General features: G+C 33.2%; 1 protein-coding gene across 1 annotated transcript in view; it reads left to right on the top strand.

The window, feature by feature from the left end:
• The window catches only part of TRHDE (thyrotropin releasing hormone degrading enzyme), a 621,602-nt gene that overhangs the window by 585,123 nt on the left and 15,021 nt on the right, over window positions 1–21,458 (top strand). The window contains exons 16-17 of the mRNA XM_051961259.1: window positions 20,341–20,508; window positions 21,252–21,392. Coding sequence (XP_051817219.1) covers window positions 20,341–20,508; window positions 21,252–21,392 — 309 coding nt within the window. The remainder of the gene's footprint in view (window positions 1–20,340; window positions 20,509–21,251; window positions 21,393–21,458) is intronic.

Below are 21,458 nucleotides of genomic sequence, written 5' to 3' on the forward strand. Positions count from 1 at the left end.
ATTAATTAAGATAGGCAAAGAAAGGAAAGTCTGATTTATTTCTTAGTTATCATTACTTGCTCCTGACTTGGCTGCAAGGATTTCTCTGGCTTTCCACAATATTTGCTTTACTCACAGTGAATAGTAGAAAGAATCTGGCTTATTGCATTCAAAGTTAATTATTATTAATTCCATGTGAAGATTTCCCCCCATTTATCTATAATCTAACAGATGTTGTTAAAAATTTTCCTCTTCTATGCTGGTTATATTTCTGTATTGTTTGTCCCCTGTAGTTAAAGTTTGAAAGTTTCCACTATGGTTGGCTATCATAGACAATAAAAATGATGATAATAGCTATTAATATTTTCTCAAGTTTTTGGTACCCTAGTAATAATATTTAGAAACAGGGTAGTGAATAAAGAGCTGGCCTTGAAAGTATGAAGATAGTTCATCTTCCTTTTCTGACATATAATGACTGTTTGAAAGTGTGGTCAAGTCACTTAACTTCTCAATGCTCTAGGCAACTCTCTAAGACTATAAAGTACAAAAGTATAAAATATGAAGTACAAAAAAGCTGCTGACCAATATTTGGTGAAGGGAAGAAAGTAGGGGGAAAGAGAGAGAGGGGAAAAAAAAGAAACAGTATCATAGAGCTAGTATTTTAGGCTGGATTTGAATCTGATTTACCCCAGGTCCAGCAGTCATCCCCTATGCACAGTGGAAATTCCTTATACTACTATAGTATTATATATATTATGCTAATATAATATAATAATAACAGGTTCTTTTCTATCTTATCACCTTATTGCCATTACTTTTTCTGCCTCCCTCTGCCCACAAAACAAAACAAAACAAAGTTTTGATTGTTCACCAACACCAGGAAAGAAAAAAAAAATAACACTGGGCAAGACTAGTCCTTGGCATAAAGATAGCATCTGTCACAAAATATCAAATGGAAATGAATATTGTATTTTTCTGATATCTTTTTTTCTTATACTGCCTTCTGTAGTTTGTGTTCTTGATTTTGAAATTATTCTAAATACTCTGGGTTTGATAGATCCCGAATAATTTCAGAAAATGTTTTATCATTTACAAGTTATCAAATGTAATATATTTAAGGGAGTTTATTTTCTTAATTTTTCCTTAATTTGAAAAATTGTGATATTTATTTCATATATATTTGTGTGCACATATATAGATAGGTGGATAAAATATAGGCTTATATTTCTTTCTCAAAATCAATAGGCTCAAATTGTGCATACCCTTTGATCCAGCAGTGTTTCTATTGGGCTTATATCCCAAAGAAATACTAAAGAAGGGAAAGGGACCTGTATGTGTTAAAATGTTTGTGGCAGCCCTATTTGTAGTGGCTAGAAACTGGAAATTGAATGGATGCCCATCAATTGGAGAATGGCTGGGTAAATTGTGGTATATGAATGTTATGGAATATTATTGTTCTGTAAGAAATGACCAGCAGGATGAATACAGAGAGGCTTGGAGAGACTTACATGAATTGATGCTAAGTGAAATGAGCAGAACCAGGAGATCACTTTACATTTCGACAACGATATTGTATGAGGATGTATTCTGATGGAAGTGGATTTCTTTGACAAAGACTCAATTTCAATTGATAAATGATGGACAGAAGCAGCTACACCCAAAGAAAGAACACTGGGAAACAAATGTGAACTATTTGCATTTTTGTTTTTCTTTCCGAGTTGTTTTTATCTTCTGAATCCAATTCTCCCTGTGCAACAAGAGAACTGCGATTCTGCACACATATATTGTATCTAGGATATACTGCAACATATTTAACATATATAGGACTGCTTGCCATCTAGGGGAGGGGGTGGAGGGAGGGAGGGAAAAAATCGGAACAGAAGAGAGTGCAAGGGATAATGTTGTAAAAAAATTACCCTGGCATGGATTCTGTCAATATAAAGTTATTATAAAATAAAATAAAATATTAAAAAAAAGAATCAAATAGCTATTAAAAGTGTGAGACAGAGTTTGAATTCAAAAAAAAAATCAATAGGCTTGCTGTTAAAATGTTTAAAACATGCTTTCCTAGAATCACCATTTTCTACTTATATTTTCTACAAATACATAATATGCCATCAATCCTGATTTGTTATTCAACCCAGTTATATTTCCTAATCTGGAAGGATCTAGAGATGTCTCATGATTTCTCTGGTACTTCATATGATGGGATTTTTCTGTAAATAGTCTTTTAGCACACTTAATGTTACCCATTCTAATTGCTTAAAAACAGATTTTATCATGTAAAATTTTATTATATAAAAAGTTTGCCATAAAAAATTTTACAAGTTCTGAAATTCCAGAACTTTATAGGTGTTATATCCTACAATTACATAGAATTAAGAATTGGAAGTACTTTTAGAAATTATTTTGTGAAGTTTCCATCTTTATTCAGATGAAGAAACAAGAAGCTAAAACCCATTAGGTATTGTGCTTTGAATGAGATCATTCAGATAGATTCAAAAACAGTTTTTTAATTTACATATTATATATATATATATATATATATATATTACATATCATATATTGTGTATCATATATAGTTATGTTATATTATAATATATACTTATATATGATGATCCAAAAATCTTAATGAAGTTTAAAGCCTTTAAAGCTTAAAACTGCAGCAAGATTTTTGAGACATTCTATAGCATTTTTATAGTTACTAAAGGTTTGTAAAGTGGTTTAGTTTTATATATATTGTATATGTTATCTCATTTGATCCTTATATTTCTGTGAGATAGCTACTATTTTTATCCCTAATTTACAAATGATAAAATTGAGGCAGAGAGGGGTTATTTGACTCACCCAGCTAGTGAGTGTCTGAAACTCAGTTTGTGAACTCAGTTCCTAAACAAAACAAACAAAAAATCAATTGTTTTCTTTCTTTATTTTTTTTAAAAAAGAGGAAGTAGGGTTTTCTTTTTGCCTTTCTTCATTTTCTCTGAGATGATGCTGGTGCAACCCTTTCTTGTGTAAAGAAACACATTACTCATCCTACCAATGTAACATCATGATTCACCAGTGAAGAGTTTTCCTGAATTTCAGCATCCATCTTGTTAACCTCAGTGGCTTTATCAGTGCCTCCAAAATGAAGATAAGCTATACTTATTTAGATACTAACATTTATATATCCTGGCTTTGAATGGCTTCAGCAAATTTGTAATTTTCATGCCTTGTTTAAAAAATAAATATACAAAATAGGATAATGATTATTATAAATTGTAGGTACAGAAAATGTGATTTCCCAAATGCAACTTAAAATGGCCCAGTGGGATTTTCATTAAATGCTCTTGACCATAAACAGCTTGAATGAAAACTCTGCTTTCCCTATGCATTTATTATTGTAAGCCACATGTGACATTCACATTAATTATTATTCAAATCTAAAAGTTGTTTGGAGCAAAGACACCTATCCAAATTGACTATTCAGAGAGCACTCATAAAAAACAGAATTTATTTATTAGAATCTCGAGAAGCGGACCATCCTGTTCTGTGAGCCAAAGTTCACAGCAGGAGAACCACTCCCTTAAGAGTGGTCACAGTTTTTATACATTTCAAACAAAGAATTCTCAAAATCCCACCCTCTATATGTTGTGATTTGTCACATAAGTCTCTATTCCCCTATTTGGTCAGTGTAATACAGTAGATAAGGTAAAGTATATCTTTCTCCCCATATAGCCTTCTTTGGACAATGGAATGTAGTCCAGGACTTATCTAAAATCATGTGACTCTGGAGAAGCCAAAACTGAGGCCTTTAAGGCTTCAATTAATTTAGCTAACAGTCTCTGACCAATATGTGCTTGATCTATAAGTTCTTCAACTTTTTCACACAATCCCCCCTGTTATTTATAAATATATGTGTATATATAGGTTACATATATATATATATAATCACATATATATATATGTATGTATGTATATATATTTCCTCATGAAAAACTAACATTGTGATCAAATTCAATTAACATCTCTACACATATCTTGTTAATCTCCTCATCTGGATAATCCCCTGCTACTGACTCCCATCCCTCTTTCTGTAAAATCATCATTTTAATTTAATTTAATTTAATTACATCATTTGAATGTAAGATTCTTGACAGTGATTTTTGAACTATTCTTGTTACCAATGTAATTATACAGGGCATATATATACATAGTGGCAGCAGAAAAATACCACTGATTGCAATAAATCTGTACCACAAGAGCTGTTTCCACCAGCCACCATCAAACCAAGACCACCAGCTATTTGTGAAGGGAGATTTCCAAACTTGTACAGACACATGAGCTATCCTGTGAATGCGCTTAGTAATTCTTTTACTACTTGTCCGTTGTCATCAATTTATATACAAGTGGATAGGTTTCCTTTCCCACAGACCCCTCCTTCCTCTGCTAACAGATAATCTAAAACTAATCTATGTTATAAAACAGCTTCTCTTGTCTGGGTGGCTTGATCGGCTAATAGATCAAGAGCCTGAGCAGTTTGGTTAGTTGTTACCTCTAAGACTGCTTGCACTTGAATTAATCTGTTTAATATATATATTGGTGTCTGATATCCCCAACTACCATGTTGGGCCCATGTCACTGGTACATATTCCTTGATAATCTGTGCATCTTCCCACCCATTAGCATCACCAGTTTGAATAGGTTATGGGGTATTTAACAAGTAGGCTTCTTTCTAAATTCCTTCAAACATTCCTCATTACCCTCTAATGAATGCTGGTGGACACAATTAAGCACTGACCCATTATCACAAACAATATTTGACTTGCTCCATTTGTTTCTATATTCACTATAATCTATGATATCTGCCCTCTCTGGTGGATGAGTAAAAGTCCATTCACACTTATTCTCTCCCATCCATGGCCTTGTACCTGGTTGATTTAAGCAATACCCCAATAAGGTACCCCAGATCAATACCACTATCACAATATCACTGCACAGTTCATCAGTTCCTTTTCAATGTTTGTCTCAGCTTGTTCTCTGGATTCAGTTTGGGAGTCCACACCCTTGGAGCGTCCATCAGTCCTTTAATTCTGATATGCTGAGTCCACCCTCTTTCCTGTGTTCGCACTGCTGTATCTGATGTCAAGAGGATCTGGAACGGTCCTTCCCAGGTCAGGGTGAGCTTGTCCTCTTTCCACGTCTGAACCAGGACCCAGTGAATCCTAAGGGAGGAGTCTGAGCAATAAGCCCTTTTAGTTGTAAAGTTCTCAGATGTTGCAGTAAAGACATGACATATTTCCTTAAAAACAAATCCTTGGTTTCAAATATTGAATCCAAGGAAGAATTTTAAATCCCTTTTGGATAAGGGTGACCAAACAATAATTCATATGGTGATAATCCCACATCCCTTCGGGATTTTGTTCTAATTCTTAATAAGGGAAGGGGAAAGCATTTGGTCCAGGGCAATTGTGTCTCTAATGCCAATTTAGTCAGTTGCTGTTTAATTTCCTTATTCATCCTTTCCACTTTACTTGACAAGGGTAAATGCAATGGAGTGTGTAAGTCTCATGATCTTTCTAGAGCTTGGGCCTAAGACTGGAGGATCTTAGCCATGAAATGTGTGCCTTGGTCTGAATCTATCTGCTTCACCAACCCATACCTCAGAATGATATGCTCAAAGAGTACTTTTATGACTGCCAGGCAGTTGCTTGGGCAAGGGGAAAGGCTTCCACCCATGAGGTCAGATGGTCCACTATGACCAACAGGTATTTGAGATGCCCCACTAATGGCAGTTTGGTAAAGTGTACTTGTATGCTTTGGAAAGGACCAGGGGGCCTTCCTTCTTTTTGGACTTGTCATTACTAACAAGTTGTCTGCTATTCTGTACAAAACCAGTGCCACAAACTTAGCCCCACATCACACAGGTCTTGGACACCCCAATGACTGCCTTGATGTAATATTGGAGTACATGTCTCATACCTGCTGTGGTCAGTACCTCTCTGCTGTCAGGGAGGAATCAATACCCCTCTTTATCCTCCTGAGCACCAAGGCTTTGGATTTTCTGCTTCTCTTCTGGGGTAAGGGAAGGTAGAGGCATGTGAGCTGGAAATGCCAGAGTTAGGACCGTCATTTCTTCAATACTTACAGATTCCTCTTCTCCAGCCCATTTCGCCTCCTCAGCCACAAAGTGGTTTTCCCTTGCCTCAAATGAATCTCTTCTTTGGTGCCCTTACACATGAATCACTATATTGTTCTTAGGTAACATAAGATTGGTTAAAATTTCAGTGAAAAATGCCCTATGTACCAATCCCTTACCTTTACTGTTTCCATTCTTTTCCTCATGTAATTTAAAGGATCTAATTTCTTTTTTCCCTTCACTTACACAATGACTTAAATATTTTACTTCACGTTTCACAAATTGCAATTTGTCTTGAGAAATTCTCAGTCCCTATACCTCTAAATAATTTAACAAACTGATAGTGACTTGGATAAGGTCACTCTTTTTTCACCCTGCCACAAGAAGACTTTTAACAGTAAGAAATTTATCCCAGAATGTTCACACAATTTTTACATATCGAAGTAGATGTTCCATAAATTGAATATTATACCAATCGTTTTGCTTTTAAAATACCCAATACACAGAAATTACATGTTGTCTATAACAAAAACATTTTCAAAAGGACAAAGGCAAAAACTATTATTCTTGGAATCCCTTTAAATAATTGGCATCATTCACATAAAAGAATCTGAAAAGTTCTTAAAAATATCAATTAAACTTTTTGAAATAACCCTTTCAAACTATAGATTGCATTTATGATCATATTCCTTAAACAAGAAAACCATTACATATATAAAGAAACAAATATTTGGTCAACTAACACCCTATGAAAGCAGCTACTCCCTTTAAAAGATTAGACCAGAAGAAACTAAGCAGCTGCAGCATGAACAAAGGTTCTTTTCCACTGCTGCCCTTCCCCCACTTCACTTCCAAAGAAGTAGCCTCAAGGAGTGAAGGGGAAGAGAGCTAAATCTTTACCCTTGAAGAAAAAAAAGATTCTTTTCCCGTTTCCCACTCAATTTCCTACACAGGAATCCTTCTCAAGATTTAGCCAATCAGTTTATTTATTTTCTTTTTTCCAACTAATTCCTTCTTGAAATCATTCAGGCTTTCAATTTGCTCCTACATATCAATCCTTCATAAATCACTTGCATTCTCCTTTCTTTTTCCTTCAAAACCTGTAAGATTCACACTATAGTGAACAGCTCAAAACTCCACAAAAACCACATGTCCAGCAGAGCTGAATTTAAAGCATAACTTATGTTAACAAATAAACTGAATCAAACCAAATACAGTTTTTTTTATAAAAGTTTTTTTTTTTTCTTTTGCCTGAGTGTTCTGACAGCAATTAGCATTTCTTATCTCTAGAAATTTATTGCCCAGGCTAAGCTTGAATTTTATTGCTCTTTCCCTCCTCTTTAACTAAAGCAAGGTGACTTTTTTTTTTCCTTTTTTACAACATTAAACAAAGCATTTAATACATGGACTAGGGGCTTTTCCCCAGTAATCGCCCAGAGAGAAGTTTGTTTCAGCTTGAGATTCTTTTCTTCCAGAATCCAAACAGAGCTTCTCTAAACTTCCAAGCCATTTAGTACATTTCTCTGCCTTCACAGAGAATGCCTAGATATTCCATTCAAATTTCTTTTCTTTAGTAAGCCAGGAAAGAGTTAAGCACCAATTTTTTTCTGGCAAAATTCACACAAAGTGTACCCCAGATGTTGATACCTAATTATTGCAATTCAAGCAATACATTTAATCTCTTTGGTAAATGTGTATTTCCTAACCTAGGAGACATTATAATATTCCCCAGCCTTGGAGAAATTAAAAAAAAACAAAAACAAAAACAAATGTGTGTCGATGTGTACAGAATATGTGAGCTGAGAAGCTTTGCATAAATATACTTCCTATGATTATTAAAAAGCAATTTATCACAGTTTTAACATAGGAATCCATTAAGAAGTGGGGATAATTTACAAGTCATTTTACAACTTCTACTATACCTGTGAATCTTAGGATTTAAATTAGGTTGTGCTATTTGAGCTATTTATATGAGTAACCTACTGTTATCTGTTTTATGGTGAGTTGCCATAAATATATTAATTTTTACCACATTTGTTTTAAAGTATTTCTTACTTTTCACCATTAAGGGTATTGTTGATTTTGTATTAGAGAAAAAAAGGATATAGGTTCTGAAATATCACTTCAAAATTAAAGAATCCCACACCATTGGCTTCCTATTCAGTAATATAACTTTAAAATTTGTCCTTACACCACTTGAATTATTTTCTCACATAGCTTTAAATTCTTATATTCTCCATCTTTTTCTTTATCTGGTCTCCTGTTTGTTTCTTTCCTTGTTTTTATTTGATTTGTTTTTAATTTATTATTGTTTATTATTTTATCATGTTTGATCTTTTCTGTTTTTCTTACCATTGCAATGTTTATTTGTTTTTATGTTTTAATCCCTTAGTTGCTCAACTTTTTTTATTTGGATCTCATACTTTTACAGACAAGATATCAGTAGAGGAGTGTAAAGCATAAGCTGCAAACACAGAAGCCCCCACCCTCTACCTTCTGACCTTTTCTTCCAATGACTAGTAAATTCTCATTTACCTGGAGACTAAATGTTGACCCCTAAACACACTTTTACTATATTAGATACTTAAATGCTAATGAAAAGAGGGATGTGGTGGGGGAGGAGAGACAGGAAGAAAATTTTGTTTATCTAAGATAATGAAACATCTACCTGAAACTTTTAATTATAACTCAACTTGTTATTGCAAAATCTCAAGTCACAGTTAGGGCATAAGTCAAGGCCACATTCTTATGAGAGGGCTTCACTCAATTTATCCCATTCACTGTTATAAAACTATGGTCATTAAATTTTACTTCCAGATTTTTTAGATGTACTCCATCTCTGGTCATGAGGCTGTCATTTCTGTAGCAGATATCCAAATACCATTTTCAACCACCATCTTGTAAGGATCAGATTTGCTTTACTCTTTTTCTTGCTGTCAGTGAGCAACATTGACGAAAACAACACCTGTTCCATTATGATTTTCAATTTCTTGTGCGGGATCTAATGAGCTTTGGAAATGTTTCTTAGGTTCCTTCTGGTGCCCACCTGAATCACCAGAATGAGGAAATAATCATCTGTTTTGGCAAATCTTGCTAAGTTACCTGAGATGACTTGGATACATGCCTTGGAAAGGCAATAGAGACCCCTTTATTATTGTTATCAGGTTGACAAATAGCTGCCTCACATTTCTGTAGCAAGAAATTTCCCCCCTCTTCTGACTAATAAGAGAATGATTTCTCACCTGACAGCTGTTGTGGAATTATTTAATCTCTTACCTCTATTCCCCACTATCTACTCCAAAGAAGACCCTGTAATGCCAGAGAAACTGAGCAAGATAGAGATTAGAGAACAATTTAATAATTTATTTAATGGGAGAGATTTACTGGGACCAAATGGATTCATGGTTTGATCATATCAGGTTTTTCCAAATTTATTCTTTCATGTATAAAATGCCAACTGCAGTCTGAGCTTGTGAGCCTCCCTGTTCTTTTGTTCCCGTGTTTGTGTCTTCTTTTTTGTTGTTGTTACCGTTAAGTTTCAATGACTATGAATAAATATGGTTTGGTCCAACAATATAAGGGCTTCACAGAGAAAGAAACATATTTGAAACACTACATACAAAGATGCCCAGTACTGTTGCCTAGTAAACATTCCATAGATCAAGTGGTTATCTGCTTTAAATGATACATTCTGTTCTCTCTTTGGCAATAAACATTTGTCGATATGGCAATGGAACTATTTTGATTTTGCTGCCAGTTCTTTTATCAGACTTCAGTAGCATATTTAATGGGCAAAGATAAAAAGTTGATATGCCTATAAAGAGCTTATAAAAGCTTTATTGCAATATCTTAAATTTAAGATCTTATACTTAGTGAGATATATGTATATATATATATATGTGTGTGTGTGTGTGTGTGTGTGTGTGTTTTAGTTATACATTCATTTTCTATAAGCTGATGTAAAAGCTTCATCTTATTGTTAAGATAGTTACTTATTGAGCAACTGTCGATGATTTTCAAACTTTTCCCCTTATTATTTCAAATATAAGAAATTTCTGTTTGACCTAGGGAAAACCCTTCAAAGCTTTGAGTTTCTTCATCTATTAAATAGTGAAAATTGGATTTGTATTACTTGTCTCCTAGAGATGTGAAGATAGAATAAAAAAAATTCTAAAAATGGTCAGCTGGATTATTAATACAGGAAATTCAGAACTTAAGAAAGTCTTCATAGGGACCATTGATATAAAACTAAATAATTTACTTGTCCTTGGCTTACAATTGCATTTGTACAAAAATTTATGTACAAGGTGTACAGGTACATTTCTTCTGAATACCATACAATGAAATTTCAAATTAAAAAAAAAAAAAGGAAGACTTTGTGAGGGGCTGCAATTTTTTCTGTGTCCAATAAATCACTGTGTATCATGGGCCTCTTCCACAGTTAGGAGAAGCCTATAGATCACTTCTCAGAAGATAAACACACACACATATATACATCTCAATACATACATACATATACATATGTAAACATATGTATATATAAATGACTGTTGACAATGGCAAAATGCACAAGTACATATAGAAATAAATTGAAAATAATCTCAGAGGGAAGGTGTTAACATTAGAACAAACTAGGAAAGACACTTCAGAATGTTGGATTTTAGCTAAGACTTGAAGGAAACCATATAGCCTTGGAAATAGAGATGAGGAGAAAGAGAATTCTAAGTTATGAAGAAGATACTATATAATGTGTTAAAGTGAAGCATTTTGATATACTGTGAATCAATTCTGCTTTCCTTTCTTTCTGATTGCCATATTTAGAAGTCACTTAAAAACATTAGGATGATTTTCATTTGTAGTTATTTTTTCTATGGTGATAGACCAATCAAAGAATCATAATTAGAAAATTTCTGCAGGCTAGTTACACTGAATGGTGATATTGTTATGTCCAAATTAATCAAGGAAACTGGACTGACTGAGAAAGTGATCCAAAATAAATACTATTTCAAAAGTTTGGATAAAATTCAGAGGATTGCTAAAATTACAGCTAAGTTTTATAGCTTCAAATTGTATGCTGAATGGAGCTTTCATATTTGTGAATTTTTATTCATTTTATTATCTCATTGGATCCTCACAACAAGCCTATAATGGAAGTGCTAATCTTTTCTTCAAGTCACAGATACAGAAACTGAGCATGAGAGAGGTTAAAGGACTATTCATATGTGTGTGTGTGTGTGTATCTACATACATATATATAAACACACATATATATGCATAATGAATTAGCTTTCATTCAAGTAAATGTCCTCACATAAGCATGAGAAAATTTAAGATCAAAACCACATATTGTAATGTGTCAATGATAAAAGTAGTATAAGTGATGGAAAAGGAAGATAGAGAAAAAAGGAATATGAGAAATTTGATAATTCTAAATTATTAATCTTGGAAATTATTTTGACCCATGTTTCAATATATTATTGATACAATTGCAAATGAAAATAATCATTTTGTTATATACATTGTTATATACATAGTGAGGAATCTCAAGCCCAGATTGATTTGCTTAAGATCATTGTAATTGGTTGATAGTCTCAGCCATTAACTTTGAATAGTATCTAGCAATAGTTACCTAATGCTTAGTAAAGATTGTTGACAATGGCAGAATCCAGATGTATAACTCAGACTCTTAGAATTGACTGATTTTTTAATATGCCAATTAATAATAATTAAACAAATTATCTTTTTTCTATAAGATTTTTAAAATAACAAATAGTAATCTATTTTTTCTTTTGTTAAAGTCAATGGGCATTGCAGATGATATGATGGTATACCTAGAGAACCCCAGAGATTCTACCAAAAAGCTATTGGAAATAATTCATAATTTTAGCAAAGTAGCTGGCTACAAAATAAATCCCCATAAATCCTCAGCATTTTTATACATCACCAACAAAACCCAACAGCAAGAGATACAAAGAGAAATTCCATTCAGAATAACTGTTGATACCATAAAATATTTGGGAATCTATCTACCAAAGGAAAGTCAGGAATTATATGAGCAAAATTATAAAAAAGTCTCCACACAAATAAAGTCAGACTTAAATAATTGGAAAAATATTAAGTGCTCTTGGATTGGCCGAGCGAACATAATAAAGATGACAATACTCCCTAAACTAATCTATTTATTTAGTGCTATACCAATCAGACTTCCAAGAAAATATTTTATTGATCTAGAAAAAATAACAACAAAATTCATATGGAACAATAAAAAGTCGAGAATCTCAAGGGAACTAATGAAAAAAAAATCAAATGAAGGTGGCCTAGCTGTACCTGATCTAAAATTATATTATAAAGCAGCAGTCACCAAAACCATCTGGTATTGGCTAAGAAATAGATTAGTGGATCAGTGGAAAAGGCTAGGCTCACAAGACAGAATAGTCAATTATAGCAATCTAGTGTTTGACAAACCCAAAGCCCCTAACTTCTGGGAAAAGAATTCAATATTTGATAAAAACTGCTGGGATAATTGGAAATTAGTATGGCAGAAATTAGGCATGGACCCACACTTAACACCATATACCAAGATAAGATCAAAATGGGTCTATGACCTAGGCATAAAGAACGAGACTATAAATAAATTAGAGGAACATAGAATAGTTTATCTCTCAGACTTGTGGAGGAGAAAGAAATTTGTGACCAAAGATGAACTAGAGACCATTACTGATCACAGAATAGAAAATTTCGATTACATCAAATTAAAAAGCCTTTGTACAAATAAAACTAATGCAAACAAGATTAGAAGGGAAGCAACAAACTGGGAAAACATTTTCACAGTTAAAGGTTCTGATAAAGGCCTCATTTCCAAAATATATAGAGAACTGACTCAAATTTATAAGAAATCAAGCCATTCTCCAATTGATAAATGGTCAAAGGATATGAACAGACAATTTTCAGAGGATGAGATTGAAACTATTACCACTCATATGAAAGAGTGTTCCAAATCATTATTGATCAGAGAAATGCAAATTAAGACAACTCTGAGATACCACTACACACCTGTCAGATTGGCTAAGATGACAGGAAAAAATAATGATGAATGTTGGAGGGGATGCGGGAAAACTGGGACACTAATGCATTGTTGGTGGAGTTGTGAACGAATCCAACCATTCTGGAGAGCAATCTGGAATTATGCCCAAAAAATTATCAAAATGTGCATATCCTTTGATCCAGCAGTGTTTCTATTGGGCTTATATCCCAAAGAAATACTAAAGAAGGGAAAGGGACCTGTATGTGCCAAAATGTTTGTAGCAGCCCTGTTTGTAGTGGCTAGAAACTGGAAAATGAATGGATGCCCATCTATTGGAGAATGGCTGGGTAAATTGTGGTATATGAATGTTATGGAATATTATTGTTCTGTAAGAAATGACCAGCAGGATGAATACAGAGAGGCTTGGAGAGACCTTCATGAACTGATGCTAAGTGAAATGAGCAGAACCAGGAGATCATTATACACTTCGACAACGATATTGTATGAGGACATATTTTGATGGAAGTGGATTTCTTTGACAAAGAGACCTGAGTTTCAATTGATAAATGACGGACAAAAGCAGCTACACCCAAAGAAAGAACATTGGGAAACGAATGTGAACTATCTGCATTTTTGTTTTTCTTCCCGGATTATTTATACCTTCTGAATCCAATTCTCCCTACGCAACAAGAGAACTGTTCGGTTCTGCGAACATATATTGTATCTAGGATATACTGCAACATATCCAACATATAAAGGACTGCTTGCCATCTAGGGGAGGGGGTGGAGGGAGGGAGGGGAAAAAAATCGGAACAGAAATGAGTGTCAATATAATGTAATTATTAAATAAAAAAACTTAAAAAAAAAAAATAAAGTCAATGGGCATTTAGAATTACTTTTTCTTTTTAACTTTTTGCCCCATCCCCAAAGTACAGTTATTAAGGAATTTATCTGTCACCTATATAAGCCTTTACCTGATACTAGTAAGGTAAAGTTAAATCTATCCCAGTAGTAGTAAAAAAAATCATTTGGCATGATACAATGAAATTGCATGTTTTTTAGATGTTAATTTTGTTATTCTGATAGATGCTTTCTTATATGACTACTTAAAATAGGAAGGGGAGTGATTGTTCATAGTAAGTTGAGCCTAAGTATGAACCTATTTATAAAAAAGAAATAAAATAGCAGTTGTTTTATTTAATAAAATTGCAATGTCCTATGTGTTAGGGACTGAAACTTAAACGTTGCAGACTGTGCAGAAGTAGCAGGATAAGATTTAATACTGTATTGAAGTTGAGATCCCCATTTAGGTATTCCTTCCACTGATGGAAAGCACCATTCTAATCTTGTCCATCCATAGTGCTAGATTTTACCCATGTCATCTTATGAATTCATCCATTCTAAATTCTTAATATTTGAATTTTTATTTTCAACCCATATTTCAATATATTATTGATACAATTGCTAATGAAAATAACCAAGGAATCATAGAGCTGTTATATACATAGAGAGATGTTACAGTGAGGAATCTCAGGCCCAATGCTAAAATCATTATAATTGGTTAATGGTACTCATCCATTAGCTTTCAGCAGTACTTAACAACAGTATCTAGTACTTAATAAAGATTGTTGACAATGGTAGAATCCATTCCATGGATGGAGAGCACCATTCCAGCCCTATCCATCTACAGTGCTAGATTTTACCCATGTCCTCTTATGAATTCATCACAATAAGGGCTTCTTGGTGGTGACCCTCTCTATTTATTGGGCATCATCTGTACCCTATAAAATATACTCAAGTGATTAAATAAAGGAGAAAAAAGTTTTCACCCAAATGTGAAAAAATTCAATTAAAAGGTTAATTTTTGAAGCAGCAATTAAAGAGAAGTGATTTTGAAGATATTCACTTTTTCATAAACAATTTTCATTTCCATAATGAGGAAACCCCTCTGTCTGCATGGCTAATTGTAGGCCTCTCATAGGAATCATTTATACCATTCATCACCATAGGTTATGCCGATTTTGCTGCTCATGCATTAAAAGAGAGAGAGAGACAGACAGACAGAGAGTGTTTCATTTGGTCTTAAGGATTTTAATTTACATGAAAGAGATAAAGAAATAAAGAATGCATAATTTTGGAAATTAATCTTCTAATCAATGTGAATAAAGAAGCTCCCTATTTTAATTTGATTAAGCAATAACATTCACAACATAGCACATTGGTATGTAAAATTGTGTATACATAATTCCTTTGAGAAATATATTAATGCCAGTAGAATGTTTATAAGTATTTCATTGCCATTACTGGGATATCAACATTTTTGTCAGTGACTTGGAAAAGGACTTAAGTTGTAGGCTTATTAATTTTCCAGGAGATGATAAACCAAGCCAGCCAACTTTCATGATAGATGACAAAATGAAGATCCATATGTATCTTGATAGAATAGAACATTTAGCCAAACCTATTAAGGTAAAATTTAATAAGTCTAAGTGCCAAAACTTATACTTGGATTCATTCAATTTCACAGGTCTATGTTTCTCCTATGCTCAGCTGACTCCAGTGTCTCTCTTTTACATCTAGAATACAATACAAACTTTGCTCTGGCATATGAAGTCTTTAACAATCTGGGTATACCCTAAATATCTTTCCAGGTTTCTTATTGTTTACACTCCTTCAAAAGTTTCTGTTCCAGCCATTCTGACCCTCCTCTGTCTTTCACACACAATATTCCATTTTCCATCTTTGTATAGGCTGTGTCCTCATGCCTGGACAGCTCCTCTTAAAATTTTTCCTTTTCTTCAAAACTTACTTCAGATTTTTCCTGTTTTCTTCAGATATTGATTTCATCAATAGATTTCATCATATATATTTCTTTTATCTACACGTATATGCAACTAGGTAGCACAGTTGATAGAGCACTTGAGCCTGGAGTCAAATCCTGAATTCAAATTCCACTTCAGACATTTACTAGTTGTGTGACCCTGAGTAAGTCACTTATTTCCATTTACTTCAATTTCTTCATCTGTAAAATGAGCTTGATAAAGAAATGGCAAAACACTCCAGTATCTTTGCCAAAGAAAACCCACAAAGAGTGAGACATGATTTAACAACATCAATATGCAAATCAGCAATTATTTATTAAATACTTACTATGTGCCAGGTACTTTGTTAAGAGGCAAATATATGTACCTTTTATCTTACACTATAGAATATAAGCTCCTTGAGGTCAGGAACTTTTACATCTTTGTCTTAACCAGTGCCTAGGTAGGTGTATAATAAATGACTTTTGATTGTTTGAGCTGACAAAAATCTCAAAGTTTTAGTGAACTGGAAGTGAGGCCAAAGTCATTATGGATCTCTGAGCTGAGCAGCACGATGAAATTATGGGAGGAACAAGTAACACTGTCTGGTCAATTCAAATTTGTATGATTGTGTTCCTCTTTATGAACCACATTTTAGGAAGGATATTGATAAGCTGGCTAACATCCAGAGGAGTTGCAACCAAGATAGTAAAAGGCCTTCAAACCTTTCCAAGTGAAAATTAGTTGAAGGAACCAAAGTTATATAACCAGAAAAAGAAAAGATTGAGGAGAAAATGTTATCAGACATCAAAGATATTGTGTGGAAAGCTTAAGTTTATTGTCTTTATTTCTTAGACATAGACCAAGAAACCTTTGTAGAAACTACAAAAAAGATAATTTAGGCTTGGAATAAGGAAAAACTTCCTAATAATTAATGTGAAATAAAGTTTTGTAAAGTAATGTGTATCCTCTTAAAGGATATATTCAAATGAGATGATTTATTTATGTGAAGCATTTTGCAAACTTTAAAGTACTATATAAATTATTATCATTATTATTGATATTGTTATTACTTTTAAACAAAGGTGGATGATCATTTGTTGGATATGTTGGTAAGGTTTAGAGAATAGTGGGAATGGTAATTTGACTTGGAGTCAGGAACATGTGAGTTCAAATCCTGCCTCCAACATTTAGTAGCTGTATGGTCGTGAACACCAGTGTTGTTTTTTTTTTTTTTTTGTTTTTTTGTTTTTTTGTTTTTGTTTTGTTTTGTTTTGTTTTGTTTTGTTTTTTTGGGGGGGGGTTCAGCTTTTTCAGTGTTATATGAAATTATAATAGTACTTTATCTATGCTTTATTAATATATTTTATGTGGTACAAAAAACTGTTAATTATTTTGAGGTTGTTATTATGTTGTTGGAGGCAATGTGGAGTACTCAACAGAATACTGATTCTATCAGGAAGATTTGGGTTTGAATCCTACCTCAGACACTTTATTGTGTCAGCCTAAAAAAATTACTTTACTCTCTCACTCTGTTTCCTTATCTGTAAATTATCTTCTGATGCGATTTCAGGTCCTTTTCAGGTATAAATCTGTGATCAGTGACATAGAGGGAATTCTTATTCAGATGTAGGTTGGATGGGTTGGACTGGATATCTTCTTAAGCAGTGCAGGAATTCTGTGAGTCAGGGATGATCTCCCCAACTGCTCAGGGACTCAAGCCTCTTTTAAGATCTTAATGTTGATTCAAAATAATCCACAGACTTTCATTTCCATCCCACAATATAGCAAAGAAAATGAGCAAAAGTTTAGTTTTGTGACTTCTTTGTGACCTTCAGCAAATTAATTTCTACCAGCCTCAGTTTCCTTATCTGTAATATTAGGTTGTTGGTTAATTCTAAATGCACAATCCATATCTAGCAACAAAGACAAAATTTTCTCTTTCTATCCCCTTTCCCTGCCAATTATATGAAGTATTTATAAAAACAAAAGAAATACAACTTTCACTTTTTGGAGAAAGCCTGATTTTTAATAGGATGTTCCCCAGTTGACACTGTTATCTTCTCTATATTTTTACTATTCTATGGACTGTGATTAATTGTGTCCACAAATTCAGGGCAGTTATATGGCTCAGTGAATGCTGTACCTGAGGCAAAACCCATGTTGAAATCACCTACAGCTATTGCCAATCTGGGTTAACTTTGGCAAGTCACTTAAAATTTCTTAGCCTCAGTTTCCCCATCTATAAAATAGGAATGATAATAATGTCATCTACCTTCAGAGTTGCCACAAAGATAAGAGATTAATATTCATAAAGTGCTTTACAAACCTTAAAGTGCCGTCTAAATGCTATTAGTTTTTCTATCACAATATCATTGTTTTGTTTCAAGTAGAAACAAAGTAGTTTGAACAAAAACAACAACAAAAACTTCTACAGACACCAGAATAGACAGTTTCACTGTCACTACATGCCAGAGGATGGCATCTAGTCATCTTCTCCTATTCTCTGGCTCTTTACCAGTGGCAAGAGACTTAATCTCAGAATTAATTCTTCCTGATAGAAGCTAAAACTAGCTTCCTTTAATTCAGAGAAAGTATTTTGTCTTCATTATTAATCGTACAACAAAGAAGTTTTAATAATAGGTTAGCAAGAATTCAGCAAAGTAGAAATGCATTTCTTTACAAGTCTTCAAAATATTTTTGCATTTTTGTATTTTTTTCTTTCATAAAAAAAAGTTTGATGACTATGAGGTATCTAAGAAAATTCCAATTAAAAGAAAAATTGCTGGCACCAAAACAAAACAAAACAAAACAAAAAAGCATTGAAAACCCAATTGGCTAATATCTAAAAATCACAATAATCCAGTAAAACAATTCACCAACTCCATCATAATTTAATGGCTAATCCTAAAATTAGTTGGTTTTATTTAGTGGCAGGTTCAATGAGAGAATAAAGAAAAATATTGCCTGCTTCATTCACAGAATCCAAAGGTCTGCTACTCATAATGTAATATATCTGTTAATAAGCTGAGCCATAGAATTCTATATGCAACATTATTTGTAGAATGAATTATCCTACAATTTTTGAGAGAGTTTCTAGTTTTGCTTAATTAAGCACCCAATCTTTTTGGTTGCTGTTTCTTGTCATTCTTAGATGCATGATAGAGAAATCGCTGGGAAATGTATCCGTTGTGGATGAGGGCAAATATAAATTATTATAATTTTCCTTAAGGCATTTAAACTGTTTTTTTCACATATTGACTGATTTTAAAAAGAAGTTTATATATAATTCCAAAATTGGAGGCAGAAAAAATAATTATTTTTGCATAATTAATTTAAGATTAAAGTTAATTAATTTTAATTAATTTTAAAATTAATTTAATTAATTAAAATTTAAAAGATTAATTTAAAATACCAATGCAATACTGTGTATGTGCAAGCACTGTGGGAAGTACTGATAATTCAAGACAAAAATAAAACATTTCCTTCAAGAAGCTTTTTTCTATAGAGAAGCATCAACATATACAAAGAGATGTTAATATAAAATATGAATGCTGTAAATAGAGAGTAGTTTAAGGAGTAGAAGGAAGAATGGTACTAAGAGGGAGACAGGAAAGGAGTGGCAATAAGGAAAATGAGCAGAAAAGGCCTTGTAGTAGTTAGTACATAAGCTGAACAATATAATAATGATAATATAAATAGCTAGCATTTATGTAACACCTCTGTGCTAGTAATGTGCTAGGTGTTTTTCAAATATATATTTCATTTTATCCTTACAACATTATTGAGATGTGAGTGTGTGCTATTATTATTCCCATTTTCTAGATGAGAAAACTGAGGCAAACAAAAATTAATTGACTTGCCCAGGGTCATACAGCTAGTAAGTGTTTGAGATGATACTTAAACCAAGGGTTACAAATAACTTAAGGAAATAAAATAAGTTCATTTATTCAGAAAATATTCTCAAATACTTATTATTTTTAACCAATTAACCAAAAGACATTTATTAAGCACTTACTATATATCAAGAGACAATGCAGAGTAATGTAATGAGAGCTAGTCTTGAACCCTCCAGGAAGTTCTAGATTCAGGTTTTACTCGATAACATTTATTGGCTGTGTGACTCCAGGAGCTTTCTAAAAATATACTTCGTGGAGAAGGTACCAACCTGCATTGGTAGGAGTTTTCTCACTTGGGAATTCCCTATAACAAAGAAATCACAGATCCAGTCCCTATCCTGTACTATGTCCCTGGCACCATGGTTAAATTATGTATTCAGTGAAGGCTTTATTTTAATGTTACTTTCATTTTAAAGATTATATATTCCATTTTACACAATGACTGAAAAAGAGATTTCTGTATAGTTGACTTATAAAACTTTATTCATTGAACACCACTATGTGTTACTTCTTTAGAATACCTCTTAATGTCAGAGACATCGTCTATTGTACGGGAGTTTCACTATTAGATGAAGATGTATGGGAATTCATTTGGATGAAATTCCACTCCATGACAGCAATATCTGAGAAGAAAATATTATTGGAAGCCTTAACTTGTAGTGATGACAGAAACTTATTAAATCGGTGGGTCATTCAAGTTCCTTAAATATATGTGTGGTCATATTAGCATTCTTGACTAAAGTCCCTTTCTGATGTCCTGGCCAACAAGAGACCTCAAGGAATCTGCCAGTTGAGTGATTCCTCTCACAGTCCTGAAAACTTAAAGATTGGGAGCTATACTTGTCTCTTAAGCCAAGGATCAGCCTAGCTACATTCAATGAGCTCTTCATCAGAGAACTGACCATTGTTTTTTGGTACCCAGCATCTCTCCAAAATATTCCACTTAGGCACAGAAAGGTTATGAAAAGTTCTAATGAAGAATCATGGAGACTTTAAGTATGAAAGAAATATCAGCCAGCTGAATTAAGGAAAACAATTATGGCCACAATTTTTATTGTGTAAAAGAAGGGATTCCAGTTTAGAAACACTAACCATTTTTTTTTTTCATTTGAAATGATCGAATAAATAGCAATGCTTAGAGAGTGGTTCTGAAAAACACAGTTCATCATGTAGTTCAAGGATGTCATGTATTAAGTCTACAGGCCTAGTCAGTTTGGTCTAGAAGTTTTTAAAAATTCACTCTTAAGTCAGTTAATTTGGTTCTTATTAAACAATGTTAATCTGACACCCTTGATCCTATATTCTTCTTTGTAGGATATGACAAATTCAATTATGCTTTTTAAGAACAATATTGTCTCAGATTAAAAAAAAATATCAACTAAGAATCATTTTCTTCTTATCTTCCTACTCTCATTTTATATTTAAAGGCTTCTGAATCTGTCACTGAATTCTGAGGTGGTGTTGGACCAAGATGCAATTGATGTCATAATCCATGTAGCTCGAAATCCACATGGCAGAGATCTTGCATGGAAGTTTTTCAGAGATAAATGGAAGATATTAAATACCAGGTAGAAACAAAAGATAACTCTTTTATACCTGAATAAAGATATAAATGGTGCCACACAATGGAAGGA

The sequence above is a fragment of the Antechinus flavipes genome, chromosome 5, assembly GCF_016432865.1.
Source record: "Antechinus flavipes isolate AdamAnt ecotype Samford, QLD, Australia chromosome 5, AdamAnt_v2, whole genome shotgun sequence".
Classification (NCBI taxonomy): domain Eukaryota; kingdom Metazoa; phylum Chordata; class Mammalia; order Dasyuromorphia; family Dasyuridae; genus Antechinus; species Antechinus flavipes.